Genomic DNA, 19,530 nt, shown 5'->3' with positions numbered 1-19,530 from the left:
ACAGAACTCATGGGGTTGGTTGGGCTGATAGTTGACAGACAGAACTCATGGGGTTGGTTGGGCTGATAGTTGACAGACAGAACTCATGGGGGTGAATACTCGGGGTCCCTCCTGTGAACAACAGTGGTTCACACTCAGACCTCTTCACACTCTGATCCCTTCTCCCTCAGACCCCTTCTCCCTCAGACCTCTTCTCACTCAGACCCCTTCTCCCTCAGACCCCTTCTCACTCAGACCTCTTCTCACTCAGACCCCTTCTCACTCAGACCTCTTCTCACTCAGACCTCTTCACACTCAGACCACTTCACACTCAGACCCCTTCACACTCAGACCCCTTCACACTCAGACCCCTTCACACTCAGACCCCTTCACACTCAGACCCCTTCACACTCAGACCCCTTCTCACTCAGACCTCTTCACACTCAGACCCCTTCACACTCAGACCCCTTCACACTCAGACCCCTTCTCACTCAGACCTCTTCACACTCAGACCCCTTCTCACTCAGACCTCTTCACACTCAGACCCCTTCACACTCAGACCCCTTCACACTCAGACCCCTTCACACTCAGACCTCTTCACACTCAGACCTCTTCACACTCAGACCCCTTCTCACTCAGACCTCTTCACACTCAGACCCCTTCACACTCAGACCTCTTCACACTCAGACCCCTTCTCACTCAGACCCCTTCTCACTCAGACCTCTTTTCATTGTGTTTTTGACATTGAGAGTTGCAGAAATCCACACTGAAGTGTAAGAGTTGAGGTCTGTGGGGCAAGGCAGGAGTTCAACCCCAGAGCCACAGAGTCCACAGTACCTGCATGGCCACAGAGTCCACAGTACCTGCATGGCCACAGAGTCCACAGTACCTGCATGGCCACAGAGTCCACAGTACCTGCATGGCCACAAGCTGGAGCTCTGGATTAATACTGTACCTCAAGGAAAATGTGTTCAAGGCTTATATAAACCTATTTTAACTGATTATACAATGTGGGGCCAGTTTTGGAGCCTGTAACTGTTGCACCCAGTGTCCAAGGGTTTTCTGTCTAACACAACAGTCACTACATGTACATGTGTGTGTGTTTAGCCTGTCAGCAGGACAGTCATTCCCAGTGCCACGTCAGACCGTGGCTTCGACAGAGCAGGAATAACAGGTGAGTTTATCTAGATGCAATGTCGTCATCCTGTCCTGGAAATTCCAGAATAGAACAGGAACATTCGAACAGGGACACAGGGTTCTAAATTCTCCCACTGACAACACACAGACCATCGTAACCACAGGTGGAATACATTCAAACAGGAACACAGGGTTCTAAATTCTCCCACTGACAACACAAAGACCATCGTAACCACAGGTGGAATACATTCAAACAGGAACACAGGGTTCTAAATTCTCCCACTGACAACACACAGACCATCGTAACCACAGGTGGAATACATTCAAACAGGAACACAGGGTTCTAAATTCTCCCACTGACAACACACAGACCATCGTAACCACAGGTGGAATACATTCAAACAGGAACACAGGGTTCTAAATTCTCCCACTGACAACACAAAGACCATCGTAACCACAGGTGCAATACAGTTTTTTGGGGGAACCATTAAACAAATAGTTGGTTTAAAATGTTGGCTAAACCTATGCCAAGTATTGGACTTAAACTTCTGCATTGTGATGCCTCCCAAACCTCTAGAATAGATAGAGAATCCAAAAAGGAGCTGTAGGAAATGCAATTTATTAGCAATTTTTTAATAACATAATTCCTCAGATAAAAATGCAATGTTACAGGAATATACATCAGATTAATTTAAAACTTGCTTTCAAGGACCGTACAGTCTAAATATATTTGTCATGTTTTATTTACTGGTAGCGTGCGTTATAAGCAAGACGGACTCTGTCACCAAAGACAGACTGACATTAACAGATACAAACTGTACATCACTTATATACAAATCAACTTTTTATTTCGTTTTTTTTTCAGTTATTTTGAAAATAGAAGTAGAAAAAGTGATTGAATATTCAGATTTGTATTTATTGTATTCTTTCTCTTTAAAAATTGGTTTAAATGAAAGAATGAAACAAGAAATTAAAAATAAAGTCATAGAATTGTTTTTCTTTATAGAAAATAAAAAAAAGTATGATTTGAGGGAATGGGCGGTAATGTCTGTTGGTGAGACCATGCAGACTTGTCATTCAAAGGAGAAAAAGGGGGCTCGGATTTGGGCAAGTCCACTCAACAACTCCCCAAAAACTAGTCACACCCCTTACATGAAGTGAGTGACTGTCTCTGAGCATGAGGAGATTGATACAAAACAAGATGGCTGCCTCCAAAGCTACCATAATGCACAATACACATTCTAGTTCATTTTAATGACCATAAATAGTGCTGTTCTTCTTAAAATACTACATTTAACAGTAGTGCCACTACTAATATCACAAAAAAAAATACTTTTGTTGTTTCTCGTGAGTAGTTCTTTCACATATAAACGCAATAAGGACAGACGACTTTGCCAAAAAGTGGTCTATCCTTCCACTTCCACCAGTCAGTCTTCTGATTCTGTGCATGATTGACTAAATCACGATTTAGGGCATTACTGAAGTATTTAAATGTATTACAGACATGTTTAAACCTGATGGGTACAACGTTCTACTACTGCCTTAAAGTGAGACGCGGACCAATAAAACAACGTCTTTAACTCAACATTAACCAACCCCCCCCCCCCCCCCCCCCCCCCCCCAAAACTATTTATGACTTATGATAGTCACACAAACCCCTCTTCATCACCAATAGTCAACTACTCATCCTCGGTGTTCTGTTATCCATACCAGGTAAACAATAATCTCTCTCCGACGTGGCTTTAGGAAGGTCAAATCAAACCAGAAAAACGACTTATGTTGGAAAAGACAGTTAAACCTCAATAAAGTGATCTTAAAATATGTCTGAATATTTTATATCAAAATACTGTGTTTGCTCCATGTGGAATCTGGAACCGTACTGTGGAATGCTACAGTATAACGGTGCAATATTTATCTTAACCCGACCTGGAAGAAACAGAGGGAGAGTTCATGATTCAACCAACTGACACCTGCTCACTGGCCAGTAAGGCCTCTTGAAAACGAGTCCTAGTCTGATTCAACCAACTGACACCTGCTCACTGGCCAGTAAGGCCTCTTGAAAACGAGTCCTAGTCTGATTCAACCAACTGACACCTGCTCACTGGCCAGTAAGGCCTCTTGAAAACGAGTCTTAGTCTGATTCAACCAACTGACACCTGCTCACTGGCCAGTAAGGCCTCTTGAAAACGAGTCCTAGTCTGATTCAACCAACTGACACCTGCTCACTGGCCAGTAAGGCCTCTTGAAAACGAGTCCTAGTCTGATTCAACCAACTGACACCTGCTCACTGGCCAGTAAGGCCTCTTGAAACGAGTCCTAGTCTGCTTCAACCAACTGACACCTGCTCACTGGCCAGTAAGGCCTCTTGAAAACGAGTCTTAGTCTGATTCAACCAACTGACACCTACTCACTGGCCAGTAAGGCCTCTTGAAAACGAGTCCTAGTCTGCTTCAACCAACTGACACCTGCTCACTGGCCAGTAAGGCCTCTTGAAAACGAGTCCTAGTCTGATTCAACCAACTGACACCTGCTCACTGGCCAGTAAGGCCTCTTGAAAACGAGTCCTAGTCTGATTCTCAAATGGAACCCTATTCCCTACATAAGGGCACTACTTTAGACCAGTGGCCTTCAGTGGTCAAACGTAGTGCACTATAAAGGGAATGGGTGCTATTTCAGACAGTCATATTCATGCTATCTTTTAAATCGAGACATAACTTCTTAAAACTCTTTCCTCTCATATCCTCTGTGTATATTCTTAGAAAAAAATGGTTCCACAAGGGGTTAATTCAGCTGACCCCATAGGAGAACTCTTTTTGGTTCTAGACAGAACCCTTTTTTTGGTTCCATTTAGAACCCTCCATTGAAAGGGTTCTACGTGGAACCCAAAAGGGTTCTCCTATGGAGACAGCCAAATAACCCTTTAAGGTTCCAGACAGAACCCTTTTTTTGGTTCCATTTAGAACCCTCCATTGAAAGGGTTCTACGTGGAACCCAAAATGGTTCTCTAGACAGCGCCTTTTATCTTGTAAGAGCAGTCATAGTCAAACTAGATAGTGGTGTATGTGCAAAATAGTGATCTCCTCTAGAAATGTTGTCTCCGACACGTCTGCATAATAATGATCATTATAATCAATAGTTTTAATATACTAACAGTCTTTTAAGAAGAGGACTTTAGAAGAAAGGTGCTCCTGATTTTGCTACTCTTGGGGGGGTGGGGGGGGGGGTGGGGGGGGGGGGGGTTTGTTGACATCGAACTAATGTAGGGTTGTTGTTCTGGGTTAGTTAAGTCCTGTCTATCAAGGTTCATATGGAAGTTATAACCTATGCAGCTCAAAGTGGACGCTGTCAGTCAAAGTGGAGGTCGAGAGTCAGAGGTCAAAGGTGAGAGGTCAAAACAGCATGCTTCCATTCTACTAGTGGAGCATGCCCTTTGACCTGTCCCGTGCCGCGTGGACGGACGGACGGACGGACGCACAAGCAGCAAAGGACCCACATTCAACACGTTTCTAATGGAGCCTTGTCTTGCTAGCATGATGTGGGATCAGGGGGAAACATTACATCTTCAAGAAGGGCGAAGCGTTTTGATTCAAATGTAAATCCTCAACAAGACGGTTGGTTTCCTCTCTGGTAACCGCGCCCAGACGTTGTGAGTTGTCTCAGCAGTATGAGCTCTTTCTATACTGTAGCTACCTCTAGCATCTTAAATGGTTTCTATTCAGCCTACAACTCGCTACTCCAGTTACCCTCCCTAAAAAATATGCTCTCCACAATATAATGAAGTACTATAGATATATGTGCCATTCAGGATATATAAAATAGTGTTTTTAATTCATAACCAGTTTTGTGATTTCTTCCCCCATTACATAACGTATAATGGTTGTACAACAAAACTGAAAAAGAGATGTTCTTTCATTTCTTTTTAAAAGGAAACGGATGAGAGATGTTGTTTAATTAGTAAACGCTAACTAGATCTGGACCTTTTCTTTACCTAGAAATGGAAAATAAAGTCTATATTTAAAATAGTTCTTAAAATATTTATGTCTCGATCAAAATGATCAACAACGATTAATTTACAAGAAAATATAAGATCCATCTGTAATACTGTGGTACAGAGTCACATCTTTTAGTAAAGGAATCTGTAGTACTGTGGTACAGAGTCACATCTTTTAATAAAGGAATCTGTAATACTGTGGTACAGAGTCACATCTTTTAGTAAAGGAATCTGTAGTACTGTGGTACAGAGTCACATCTTTTAATAAAGGAATCTGTAGTACTGTGGTACAGAGTCACATCTTTTAATAAAGGAATCTGTAGTACTGTGGTACAGAGTCACATATTTTAGTAAAGGAATCTGTAGTACTGTGGTACAGAGTCACATCTTTTAGTAAAGGAATCTGTAGTACTGTGGTACAGAGTCACATCTTTTAATAAAGGAATCTGTAGTACTGTGGTACAGAGTCACATCTTTTAATAAAGGAATCTGTAGTACTGTGGTACAGAGTCACATCTTTTAATAAAGGAATCTGTAGTACTGTGGTACAGAGTCACATCTATTAATAAAGGAATCTGTAGTACTGTGGTACAGAGTCACATCTTTTAGTAAAGGAATCTGTAGTACTGTGGTACAGTCACATCTTAAAGGAATCTGTAGTACTGTGGTACAGTCACATCTTAAAGGAATCTGTAGTACTGTGGTACAGTCACATCTTAAAGGAATCTGTAGTACTGTGGTACAGTCACATCTTAAAGGAATCTGTAGTACTGTGGTACAGAGTCACATCTTTTAATAAAGGAATCTGTAGTACTGTGGTACAGAGTCACATCTTTTAATAAAGGAATCTGTAGTACTGGGGTACAGAGTCACATCTTTTAATAAAGGAATCTGTAGTACTGTGGTACAGAGTCACATCTTTTAATAAAGGAATCTGTAGTACTGTGGTACAGAGTCACATCTTTTAGTAAAGGAATCTGTAGTACTGTGGTACAGTCACATCTTTTAGTAAAGGAATCTGTAGTACTGTGGTACAGTCACATCTTTTAGTAAAGGAATCTGTAGTACTGTGGTACAGAGTCACATCTTTTAGTAAAGGAATCTGTAGTACTGTGGTACAGAGTCACATCTTTTAATAAAGGAATCTGTAGTACTGTGGTACAGAGTCACATCTTTTAATAAAGGAATCTGTAGTACTGTGGTACAGAGTCACATCTTTTAATAAAGGAATCTGTAGTACTGTGGTACAGAGTCACATCTTTTAATAAAGGAATCTGTAGTACTGTGGTACAGAGTCACATCTTTTAATAAAGGAATCTGTAATACTGTGGTACAGAGTCACATCTTTTAATAAAGGAATCTGTAATACTGTGGTACAGAGTCACATCTTTTAATAAAGGAATCTGTAATACTGTGGTACAGAGTCACATCTTTTAATAAAGGAATCTGTAGTACTGTGGTACAGAGTCACATCTTTTAATAAAGGAATCTGTAATACTGTGGTACAGTCACATCTTTTAATAAAGGAATCTGTAGTACTGTGGTACAGAGTCACATCTTTTAATAAAGGAATCTGTAGTACTGTGGTACAGAGTCACATCTTTTAATAAAGGAATCTGTAGTACTGTGGTACAGAGTCACATCTTTTAGTAAAGGAATCTGTAGTACTGTGGTACAGAGTCACATCTTTTAATAAAGGAATCTGTAGTACTGTGGTACAGAGTCACATCTTTTAGTAAAGGAATCTGTAGTACTGTGGTACAGAGTCACATCTTTTAATAAAGGAATCTGTAGTACTGTGGTACAGAGTCACATCTTTTAGTAAAGGAATCTGTAGTACTGTGGTACAGAGTCACATCTTTTAATAAAGGAATCTGTAGTACTGTGGTACAGAGTCACATCTTTTAGTAAAGGAATCTGTAGTACTGTGGTACAGAGTCACATCTTTTAATAAAGGAATCTGTAGTACTGTGGTACAGAGTCACATCTTTTAGTAAAGGAATCTGTAGTACTGGGGTACAGAGTCACATCTTTTAATAAAGGAATCTGTAGTACTGTGGTACAGTCACATCTTTTAATAAAGGAATCTGTAATACTGTGGTACAGAGTCACATCTTTTAATAAAGGAATCTGTAGTACTGTGGTACAGAGTCACATCTATTAATAAAGGAATCTGTAGTACTGTGGTACAGAGTCACATCTTTTAATAAAGGAATCTGTAATACTGTGGTACAGAGTCACATCTATTAATAAAGGAATCTGTAATACTGTGGTACAGAGTCACATCTTTTAATAAAGGAATCTGTAGTACTGGGGTACAGAGTCACATCTTAAGGGAATCTGTGAAAACTGTGACAAATACAGCTGGTTACTGTTAACATCACAACAAGAGGATCAGCCATTTCAACCAAGCCTGTTTAGATTAGAAGATGAGCTCTCTAGAACGTCTCTATGGTCATCCCTCAGTCGAGGATATGTGACAAGCCTGTTTAGATAGATGAGCTCTCTAGTACGTCTCTATGGTCATCCCTCAGTCGAGGATATGTGACAAGCCTGTTTAGATAGATGACCTCTCTAGTATGTCTCTATGGTCACCCCTCAGTCGAGGATATGTGACAAGCCTGTTTAGATAGATGAGCTCTCTAGAACGTCTCTATGGTCATCCCTCAGTCGAGGATATGTGACAAACTGACCTGAACAGCAGTCCATGGTGAACTATCAATGTCTTTGGCCAGTGTCACCCAGATACTATCCCTCCAGCTAGCAACCATGTAGTGGCCCACTGGCGGCCCACATCCAACATTGTTAGCCACAGCTGGTAAACCACTTGTCAGTGTCCAATCACGTTCTTCAGGAAGTCCTTAATAGTTTTCCTTCAGATAAAGTGACTGACTCTAAAAGAGAACAAAATGAGCTCCACATTTATTAACTTTTCAACATCACTGAGGGAAACAGGGAGAAGATTTTTTGGCAAATTAGATTTTTTTGGTGAAATGTCTATGAATGACATTGTATTGTGTGTATAGCTATTTGTTAATATAAGCCTATATAAACTAGTCAAGGAGAGGTGGTCTTTCCAGTGCTACAAATTGCACCTCATCCACCTTGATAATTAATTAATAATTAGAATCCTCAACTTTCATATAATCACCTATGTTTATACGAGTAGCATTACCTTTTTCTGTCAACCACTTACCCAGCATGCCACAGCCACAACGCTACAGAGACAACAGTGAAGACATCTCAGCCGGCCTGACAAGACATCCAGGGCTTTCAACAACTGCACTGTCATCCGAGACGCGTACCTGACGCCACACAAACACAGCAGCACAACAGTTGAGCACACAGCACCCCTGAATGAATACGGGGGGATTCACAGGCCACCATCCAGAAAGAGGACAACGTAGCTACATGTTTAGAGGGGAGTCTAATGGAAACACACTGGATGACAGCTCCGACTGAAGCAGGGTGCAAGTACAGCAACACAGGACACCATCCAGGAAGAGGACAACGTAGCTACATGTTTAGAGAGGAGTCTAATGGAAACACACTGGATGACAGCTCCGACTGAAGCAGGGTGCCAGTACAGCAACACAGGCCACCATCCAGAAAGAGGACAACGTAGCTACATGTTTAGAGAGGAGTCTAATGGAAACACACTGGATGACAGCTCCGACTGAAGCAGGGTGCCAGTACAGCAACACAGGCCACCATCCAGGAAGAGGACAACGTAGCTACATGTTTAGAGAGGAGTCTAATGGAAACACACTGGATGACAGCTCCGACTGAAGCAGGGTGCCAGTACAGCAACACAGGCCACCATCCAGAAAGAGGACAACGTAGCTACATGTTTAGAGAGGAGTCTAATGGAAACACACAGGATGACAGCTCCGACTGAAGCAGGGTGCAAGTACAGCAACACAGGGGCTTTGGAACAGACGCTGTAGGTGGATTATGTACATGGGCCTAACCTCCTTTACATGAACATTATTACATACACTTATGTCCTAAATGCCACCATATTCCCTATATACTATATAGTACACTACTCTAGAGCCCTATTCCCTATATAGTGCACTACTCTAGACCAGGGCCCTATTCCCTATATAGTACACTACTTTAGACCAGGGCCCTATTCCCTATATAGTGCACTACTTTAGACCAGGGCCCTATTCCCTATATAGTACACTACTTTAGACCAGGGCCCTATTCCCTATATAGTACACTACTTTAGACCAGGGCCCTATTCCCTATATAGTACACTACTTTAGACCAGGGCCCTATTCCCTATATAGTGCACTACTTTAGACCAGGGCCCTATTCCCTATATAGTACACTACTTTAGACCAGGGCCCTATTCCCTATATAGTACACTACTTTAGACCAGGGTCTGTAGCCTAAGCCTCCTTCAGAAAGCCCTTTTAATGCTAAAATACAATCCATCGTCCCTTTTATCAATAATAGTCCCTGAAAAAGACATGACTTTGTTGTTGGAGTAAACGTACCCTTTGTTCAATCAAAATGCAACCCAGGGGTCAACCCAGGGGTCAACACAGGGTTCAACCCAGGGGTCAACACAGGGGTCAACACGGGGGTCAAAGTCGTCTACGGAGGTCGTGTAGTTCAACAACGATGTCATGTAGTTCTGTTGCAACGCCACCTGGACATTTCACTACATTCTCAAATATGAATCTGTCCTTTATACCCTGACATTCAGAGGAGTAACATATTGTATTTCTAAACGAACACTATGATAATATATAGTTTATTAAATAAAAATATACAATCGTGGACCAGTGAAATGTGTCATTCCATCGTGGACCAGTGCTATGTCTTTTGGTCCATGCACATTATACAATAATACTTTGATGTTTCCTCCTGTTCATAAACTCTCTCCCAAAACTATGTATACCTTCAATTAATATATATATCCTTATTCGTCAGATGGATTGTCAATGGGATAAAAATGTAATTTGTCTACTGGGTCTATCTTGTGGGGAATACGCTCTCAAAGAGACCACATCTAAAACTATTTCACATCATGCACGTAAAAACAATAACGCAACGATAATGTCAGACAGACAACAGGTCTTATATTCAACAACTATTTTCCCCTGTCTCTCATAGCAACTATTTACACTCACCATCAAATAAGGGATGAACACAGTCACCTTGTGCCCCCCCCCCCTCACACCCAAAAGTCCTCTGAAATGAGGTTGGGGTCAGAGTTAAGGGCTGGAGATAGAGGATAGTTCCTATTTGGTATAGCCGTCACAACCTTCCTTTCATCACACATACAGTAAGCATCATCTGTGACGTTAAATGGGTTGCTCGGGTCGTCAACAGAACAAGACGTTAAATGGGTTGCTCGGGTCGTCAACAGAACAAGACGTTAAATGGGTTGCTCGGGTCATCAACAGAACAAGACGTTAAACGGGTTGCTCGGGTCGTCAACAGAACAAGACGTTAAACGGGTTGCTCGGGTCGTCAACAGAACAAGACGTTAAACGGGTTGCTCGGGTCGTCAACAGAACAAGACGTTAAATGGGTTGCTCGGGTCATCAACAGAACAAGACGTTAAACGGGTTGCTCGGGTCGTCAACAGAACAAGACGTTAAACGGGTTGCTCGGGTCGTCAACAGAACAAGACGTTAAATGGGTTGTTCGGGTCGTCAACAGAACAAGACGTTAAATGGGTTGTTCGGGTCGTCAACAGAACAAGACGTTAAACGGGTTGCTCGGGTCGTCAACAGAACAAGACGTTAAATGGGTTGCTCGGGTCGTCAACAGAACAAGACGTTAAATGTGCTGCTCGGGTCGTCAACAGAACAAGACGTTAAACGGGTTGCTCGGGTCGTCAACAGACGTTAAGAAAGAGTGTCCTGCTTCAGATAAAATACAGACACTCTTCACCCCTTGGATAAACACAAGATATGCAAAATCAGTTTTAACCAAAGCACGTCCTCTCCTATCGGTCTGTCCAACACAGTCGCTGCAATATGTATCGACCCTAAGTTGATATTTACAAGACAAATATATTGAAAATAGCCAACCCTTTTCTTTGTAGTTATAAAAATGGCCTGTTAAAATAAATCAACACATTTGAAAAACGTGGCACACTGAAATGCTGAACTGAAATCTCATGCAATAATGTACATCTAGTCGTTTTCTTCAATTCATGAACGTTTATGACAACTAATAAGAAGAGAAAATAGATGGAAATCAAGAATTAAATACATCTTATTATATACTGAAATGAACCTGATTTCAAGTACAACAGGTTTCTTCCTCAATTTAAAATGACGCTGTAACCCAACAAAACAAAAACAAAAAAACATAAATATATTATATCTATAATACAATTTCTTCTCTTTATCACTTCTTTTGTACAACTGTATTTAAAAAAAAAAGTTTTATAATTAATAATATGGATCTTGTTGTTTAAAGTTAGTGCATTGTTTTTGCATATCTTGTGGACTGCAAGCACCCACTCACTCCTCACTGTACCAACATATTCTGTTAGTGTCCAACCAACATCACGGACGTCATGACTGATGTACCAACTCCTCACAGGGATTGTACCAGCCTCTGGCATTCTCTCACAAACTCACAGCCTCAAACGATGGGTCTCAGGCCTCCCAAAGTCAAAAGTACTATGAAGTACTCTTGAAGTACTCTTGAAGTATTCTTGAAGTACTGTATGTATATGGATATGTGTATGGCACAGTTTGTTGGGGATGTACAGAAACAACAATAATCTATACTGTAGAAATAGGATGGTCTGGGGAAGGGGTGGGTGAGTGGAAGTCTCTAAGTTCACAAGCGTTGCATTATTTTGGAGTGGGGTGTCATCGTTTCAAGTAAACATTCATCAGGCTATATGGCTATAAGTGTGAGCCTTCAGAGAGGAGCTTAGTTACCCTGCAGCTAGCTATACAACATGGGAACTTTAACAGGCTGGTAACGCGGTAGGATGGTAACGTGGTAGGATGTAACGCGGTAGAATGGTAACGCGGTAGGATGGTAACATGGTAGGATGGTAACATGGTAGGATGGTAATGTGGTAGGATGGTAACATGGTAGGATGGTAACATGGTAGGATATTAAATGGTAGGATGGTAACGCGGCAGGATGCTAACATGGTAGGATATTAAAATGGTAGGATGGTAATGTGGTAGGATGTAGTGTGGTAGGATGGTAATGCGGTAGGATGGTAACATGGTAGGATATTAAAATGGTAGGATGGTAACATGTTAGGATATTAAATGGTAGGATGGTAACGCGGCAGGATGCTAACATGGTAGGATATTAAAATGGTAGGATGGTAATGTGGTAGGATGTAGTGTGGTAGGATGGTAATGCGGTAGGATGGTAACATGGTAGGATATTAAAATGGTAGGATGGTAACATGGTAGGATGATAAAATGGTATGATGGTAACGTGGTAGGATGGTAACGTGGTAGAATGGTAACGCGGTAGGATGGTAATGAGGTATGATGGTAACGTGGTAGGATGATAACGTGGTGGAATGGTAACGTGGTAGGATGGTAACGTGGTAGGATGGTAACATGGTAGAATGATAACGTGGTAGAATGATAACGCGGTAGGATGGTAACGTGGTAGGATGGTAACGTGGTAGAATGATAATGTGGTAGAATGATAACGTGGTAGGATGGTAATGTGGTAGGATGGTAACGTGGTAGGATGGAAACGTGGTAGAATGATAATGTGGTAGGATGGTAATGTGGTAGGATGGTAACGTGGTAGTATGGTAACGTAGTAGAATGGTAACGTGGTAGTATGGTAACGTGGTAGGATGGTAACGTGGTAGGATGGTAACGTGGTAGGATGGTCACGTGGTAGGATGGTAAAGTGGTAGGATGGTAATGCGGTAGGATGGTAACGTGGTAGAAGGATAACGTGGTAGGATGGTAACGTGGTAGATTGGTAACTTGGTAGGATGGTAATGCAGTAGGATGGTAACTTGGTAGGATGGTAACGTGGTAGGATGGAGTTTTGGATTACTGTAACTAACAACATCTCTGGGATATATAGGGAACGGGAAAGACCGTCAGCATCATTACAATCTGTCCTGCAAGACTGACAGCCCAAAGACCTCCTCAACCTTGATGTTCAGACCCAGGATTAAAAAAAAAAAGGATTTTGGACGTCGGAAAAAGCATTGAAAATATATATTTTATAAATGTTTGAAGCTTCACACGTGTGCACTGTACAGACAACGTAGTGACATTCTAGACAGTCCTTACTGTACCACAGAGATTCATACTGTATCATCAGGATACATTTATCACACTACAATATCATCGATACGTCGGAACACTTTGAACATCATATTTGCATAATTAGGTTGATAATAATACAGGTGTCAGTCTGAGTCATGCTCACGGTCAGTAGCCCCACAAGGCAGAGACCTCCAACGGGACATGTAGAATCACAATCCCACTCATCATGTTTGTCTCCCTGTAAAAGCGTTTACCGGAAAAAAGCCTCCTAACGCTAACTGTCCTGCTATTAACGTGGCATTCCTTCTTTACGCACCAAATATTATCTTTGTCTCTTTGTCTACGAGTACCGTCTGGCTGCAGTCTGTGAGTTAGGGTCATTAATTCTGTCTGTCGGCGATGACGCAATGGACAGGAGCGCAGAGCCTGTTCACATGCATCTCATTAGGCCTGGCAGGCCCATAGAGGTGGATAGAGGGCACATTTGGCCAGTTTTAACATAGAGATGAGCTCTCTACTACATATCTATGGGAGTGCCTAACAGGGTGATGATGTATAGTAATCATCATGTCACAGCTCAGGTGTCGAAGGTCACAGAGCCCCTGTCTGATTGGCTTATCCTGTTCTGTTCTCTGATTGGTCTATCATGTCCTTTTCTCTGATTGGTCTAGCCCGTCCTGCCCTCTGATAGGCTCCTCGATGAGATCTGATCAAAACCTCAGTAGTTCAATATTCAGAACAACAAACAACCATCAAATAATTGAAGCAGCGATAGGAGGAAAAACACTCAGCTTTGGAAGCATGCCTGTCAAATGATTTTTTTCTGTTCAGGTGGTAGGGTGATAGATAAAACGAGAAACATGACACCATACTTAGTTAATGCTACCTTAATTTAACCGTTTAGGTGTAGTGTTGCTTTTAAGAAACAGCGATACATATTTCACCCCCTTCACCTCCTCCAAATACAGCTTTCACCTCAGGGACAAAATAAATAAATTAATACAAGGTGTTTAAAAGATGCATACTGATAGGTACACCTTTGACAACATCCTGCCGCTGCCCCCCCCCACACACACGCAGGTTTCAATACTTCTTAACTTCTTAAAATCTCCTAAAACATAAATCAAGCAAAATACACAGTTAGGGCCAGCACCCCGATTTGGGCAAAAATAAGGATAAATAACATCATGAAAAATAACAAATTAACAAATCAAGTCTGGCCAGTTTTGCACAATACTGTTTGTGTGTGTGTGTGTGTGTGTAAAATACATGAAGTGGATCGGATTCTGATCTGTGTGTTGTGGTGATTATAGCGACTTGGCACCAACACCTAGCCACTGTATTGTCACAGACAAGAAAGGCCACAGCTTACCTCAGCCCTGCCCAGTTTCTTCTCCTCCTCTCCTACACTCATTCCCCAAAACATCATACAGCGAGGATAGCAGGATGAACGGACCACTGAGGAGTTTAAAACTAGAACCGATAAACTACTACAACCAAAACAACGCAGATTTAATAACTGAACTGAGAGAGAGAGAGAGATAGAGAGAGAGAGAGAGAGAGAGAGAGAGAGAGAGAGAGAGAGAGAACAAACGGAGGATGGGAGGTTGAGGTAACCAGGGCAGCTAGGTGGCGCTGTCCCTGTTTAGAACCAGACGTTAGTCAACACTTCCTGTTTGGAACAGGAAGTGGCTGCATGTGATGAGGAAGTGGCGGCATTATGACAGAGAGGGAGGTGAGCGAGTGGTGGAGGGAGGAAAGAGGGATGGAGGAGAGGAGGAGGGCGTAGGGTGTTGGTGGACAGCACGACAGCTGAGCATGATGAAGATAAACAGATCCTGGATGTCAGTGTCTCTCGGTGTTGGTCTCTGTTGCTGGCTCCTCCTTACAGATAAACAGATCCTGGATGTCAGTGTCTCTCGGTGTTGCTCTCTGTTGCTGGCTCCTTCTTAAAGATAAACAGATCCTGGATGTCAGTGTCTCTCGGTGTTGCTCTCTGTTGCTGGCTCCTCCTTACAGATAAACAGATCCTGGATGTCAGTGTCTCTCCCTGTCGTTGGCTCCTCCGTACAGTCCAGTGTCAATGTTTAATGTCAATATAGAAATCCTGGGTGAGGGTCCGTCCCTTAAACACGTCCCCCTCGCTGGCAGTTCCCTCTTCCAAAGGTTTAATGTGTTGGTCGCCAGCAGAATCCAGCAGTCTTACAGTAGGTGGCCAAGCTCTGAAGGGCAATGCAGCGCGAGGAGGAATAGGAAGAAGACCTTTGAACTTCAACAGCACGACCTCTAACCTCTTAACTCCGCCGGGGCAGAGGTTATTTATTATCCCAGAATGCATCTGCCTGGTGGCCACAGCGACGAAAATGACGCACTTGAAGAACGAAGGGAAGGGAAGACAGAAACAACACATGGAATACAAACATACAGTTCCTCTTCCTCCTCTATTCTCCTGACTGTTGTCCTTTTCATATTGGCTCCCCTACTCCTCCTCTATTCTCCTGACTGTTGTCCTTTTCATTTTGGCTCCCCTACTCCTCCTCTATTCTCCTGACTGTTGTCCTTTTCATTTTGGCTCCCCTACTCCTCCTCTATTCTCCTGACTGTTGTCCTTTTCATTTTGGCTTCCCTACTCCTCCTCTATTCTCCTGACTGTTGTCCTTTTCATATTGTCTCCCCTACTCCTCCTCTATTCTCCTGACTGTTGTCCTTTTCATATTGGCTCCCCTACTCCTCCTCTATTCTCCTGACTGTTGTCCTTTTCATATTGTCTCCCCTACTCCTCCTCTATTCTCCTGACTGTTGTCCTTTTCATATTGTCTCCCCTACTCCTCCTCTATTCTCCTGACTGTTGTCCTTTTCATATTGTCTCCCCTACTCCTCCTCTATTCTCCTGACTGTTGTCCTTTTCATATTGTCTCCCCTACTCCTCCTCTATTCTCCTGACTGTTGTCCTTTTCATATTGTCTCCCCTACTCCTCCTCTATTCTCCTGACTGTTGTCCTTTTCATTTTGGCTCCCCTACTCCTCCTCTATTCTCCTGACTGTTGTCCTTTTCATATTGGCTCCCCTACTCCTCCTCTATTCTCCTGACTGTTGTCCTTTTCATTTTGGCTCCCCTACTCCTCCTCTATTCTCCTGACTGTTGTCCTTTTCATTTTGGCTTCCCTACTCCACCATTTGTTCAAGGACGTGATAACTGTGAGGCACTTTTGAAACACCCAGAGACACACCTAAACACACACACACACACACACACACACACACACACACACACACACACACACACACACACACACACACACACACACACACACACACACACACACACACACACACACACACACACACACACACACACACACACACACACACGAAAACCCATCTCAATCAAATCAAATAAAGTATCTTCCATAAAAGGTTTTAAGTATGTTTAGAAGTAATGGTCTGTGGACCGCTGACGCCAGGTCTCATCCAGCAGACAGAGAGAGAGAGAGAGAGGGGGTCCAGACAGAGAGAGAGAGATAGAGGGGGTCCAGACAGAGAGAGAGAGATAGAGGGGGTCCAGACAGAGAGAGAGAGATAGAGGGGGTCCAGACAGAGAGAGAGAGATAGAGGGGGTCCAGACAGAGGTTCACTGTTGCTGCTGTGTGTGTGAGGGTCCAACCCTACAAACTGGTCACACACTCCATGTCCTCATCCTCCAACAGGCCGCTGTTCCTCTGCCCAACCTCAACCACCACCTCCACACCCCCGGTGTGCTCTTCCTCCCCTCCCACCACCTCCAACCCCTCCTCATCCTCCGGATCCCCGTGCTGTCCTAGGTGAGTGGCCCCTAGTAGCTCCTCAATCTCCCCAGGGGCCGTGGCCCCCCGAACGGCCCCAGGCCCATCGCTGAGGCCTGGCTCCTGGGAAGCAGCATGGTCCCTGTTGCAGTGCATGTAGGGTAAAAGGTTGCCGTTGGGACTGGGCTGGCTGTTGCCATTGAGGATGTTGTCGGCTGCGTTCTCCATCTCCTCGATGGTCATGTCACACGCGTCCGCCAGCTCCTGCTTGGTCACCTCGATGAAGGACGGGTCCTGAGCGAAATGGCCCAGGCCCTCTGATATCAACACCTGTATAGAGAGAGAGAATTAAATGAGGATATTGACTTTGAGCTGAAGATCTAGAGGAGATGTAATGGGAGATGCTGTGTGAGGTATGAACTTCTACTAACTTGACCTCTGGGTTGTTGTTCTGCCCAGAGAAAACTCAGATATGAGGAGAATATATCATGTTGAGAGAGAGAGAGAGACAGAGAGAGAGAGACAGAGAGAGAGAGAGAGAGAGAGAGAGAGAGAGAGAGAGAGAGAGAGAGAGAGGCAGAGAGAGAGAGAGGCAGAGAGAGAGATGGAGAGCAGAGATGAAACATTCATCATTCACTCACAGCTTCCACCAGACTGCCGGCGCTGCCGTGGGACAACGATGTAGCGTCCTTGTGCACCGTGCTAGGGACAGTGAGGGAGACGGGCCGCGGCGGCCGCTGGCTAGCCGTACCCACCCGAGGGCTGATACCAGGACTGTTCCCGTTGCTGTCGCTGTACCACGGCCCACAGTTGACCGAGGGCAGGCTGGAGTTGAGCTCGTAGGAGCCGGTGCCAGGGCCCGTGCCCTGGAGACGAAGGGTGGGCACACGCTGGTAGGAGGCCTGGCTACCCCGGCCTGTGGGACTGGTAGGAGACGTAGAGCAGAGCTGCGTGAAGAGGGTCGGGGAGTGGCTCCGTCGAAGCAGGGGGCTCAGACCTGCTACTGCTAGTGCCTGGGAGGGTGGGTGGTGGGGGAAGGAGTTATGTTTAGAAATGCGCATATGAAAAATAAACGTGAGTGTGTGTGATCCATTGGTGATTGTGTGTATGATCCATTAGTGTGTGTGTGTGTGTGTGTGTGTGTGTGCGTGTGTGTGTGTGTCATGAATAAAGAGATAAAGAAGAGATAATTAGTCATAAAATCATGATATACTGTATAGTGGGTGCAGATGTGTACAACTGATCTAGGTATGTAATGATCAGGTGTGTACAACTGATCTAGGTATAGAATGATCAGGTGTGTAAAACTGATTTAGGTATAGAATGATCAGGTGTGTAAAACTGATCTAGGTGTAGAATGATCAGGTGTGTACAACTGATCTAGGTGTAGAATGATCAGGTGTGTAAAACTGATCTAGGTATAGAATGATCAGGGGTGTAAAACTGATCTTGATCTAGGTATAGAATGATCAGGTGTGTAAAACTGATCTAGGTGTAGAATGATCAGGTGTGTAAAACGGATCTAGGTGTAGAATGATCAGGTGTGTAAAACTGATCTAGGTGTAGAATGATCAGGTGTGTAAAACGGATCTAGGTGTAGAATGATCAGGTGTGTAAAACTGATCTAGGTGTAGAATGATCAGATGTGTAAAACGGATCTAGGTGTAGAATGATCAGGTGTGTAAAACTGATCTAGGTATAGAATGATCAGACGTGTAAAACGGATCTAGGTGTAGAATGATCAGGTGTGTAAAACTGAATCTAGGTGTAGAATGATCAGGTGTGTAAAACCATCCCTACTCACCTGATGGTGTACCAGGTGCAGAGGTAGTACTGTCTTCTGGGAGACATCTGCTCTCGTCTGTCTCCTCAGACACTCCAGATGGAAGGACGACCGCCGACCTGAACCAAGGGGAGTGAAGGACTGAGAGGCTGCACGCACATAGAATATCTATTATCCAGAACAGTTAACCATTTAACAAGTAACCAGAGGGATTCACCAATTAACAATTAACAATTAACTAGAGGGACTCAGCAATTAACTAGAGGGATTCACCAATTAACAATTAACTAGAGGGATTAACCAATTAACAATTAACTAGAGGGACTCACCAATTAACAATTAACTAGAGGGATTAACCAATTAACAATTAACCAGAGGGATTCACCAATTAACAATTAACAAGAGGGATTAACTAATTAACAATTAACCAGAGGGATTAACCAATTAACAATTAACTAGAGGGATTAACCAATTAACAATTAACTAGAGGGATTAACCAATTAACAAGTAACTAGAGGGATTAACCAATTAACAATTAACTAGAGGGATTAACCAATTAACAATTAACTAGAGGGAATCACCAATTAACAATTAACCAGAGGGATTCACCAATTA

General features: G+C 43.2%; 1 protein-coding gene and 1 long non-coding RNA gene across 5 annotated transcripts in view; both read right to left on the bottom strand.

The window, feature by feature from the left end:
- Positions 1-1,719: 1,719 nt before the first annotated feature.
- Positions 1,720-9,242, bottom strand: LOC110518243. Its single transcript, XR_005036192.1, has 2 exons — positions 7,797-9,242; positions 1,720-7,660 (listed from the first exon to the last, which is right to left on the bottom strand). It is a non-coding gene; the product is annotated as an uncharacterized LOC110518243 (long non-coding RNA).
- Positions 9,243-11,512: 2,270 nt separating this feature from the next.
- The window catches only part of LOC110518394 (voltage-dependent L-type calcium channel subunit alpha-1C), a 561,342-nt gene continuing 553,324 nt past the window's right edge, over positions 11,513-19,530 (bottom strand). For all 4 annotated transcript variants that reach the window (XM_036944962.1, XM_036944960.1, XM_036944959.1 and 1 more), the window contains 3 exons: positions 18,937-19,034; positions 17,774-18,145; positions 11,513-17,462 (listed from right to left, as the gene is read on the bottom strand). In XM_036944962.1, coding sequence (XP_036800857.1) covers positions 17,016-17,462; positions 17,774-18,145; positions 18,937-19,034 — 917 coding nt within the window. In that variant the 3' untranslated portion in view covers positions 11,513-17,015. The remainder of the gene's footprint in view (positions 17,463-17,773; positions 18,146-18,936; positions 19,035-19,530) is intronic.

Source organism: Oncorhynchus mykiss, chromosome 15 (genome assembly GCF_013265735.2).
Source record: "Oncorhynchus mykiss isolate Arlee chromosome 15, USDA_OmykA_1.1, whole genome shotgun sequence".
In the NCBI taxonomy this organism is placed as follows: domain Eukaryota; kingdom Metazoa; phylum Chordata; class Actinopteri; order Salmoniformes; family Salmonidae; genus Oncorhynchus; species Oncorhynchus mykiss.
This window is presented reverse-complemented; position numbering and strand designations above follow the sequence as displayed.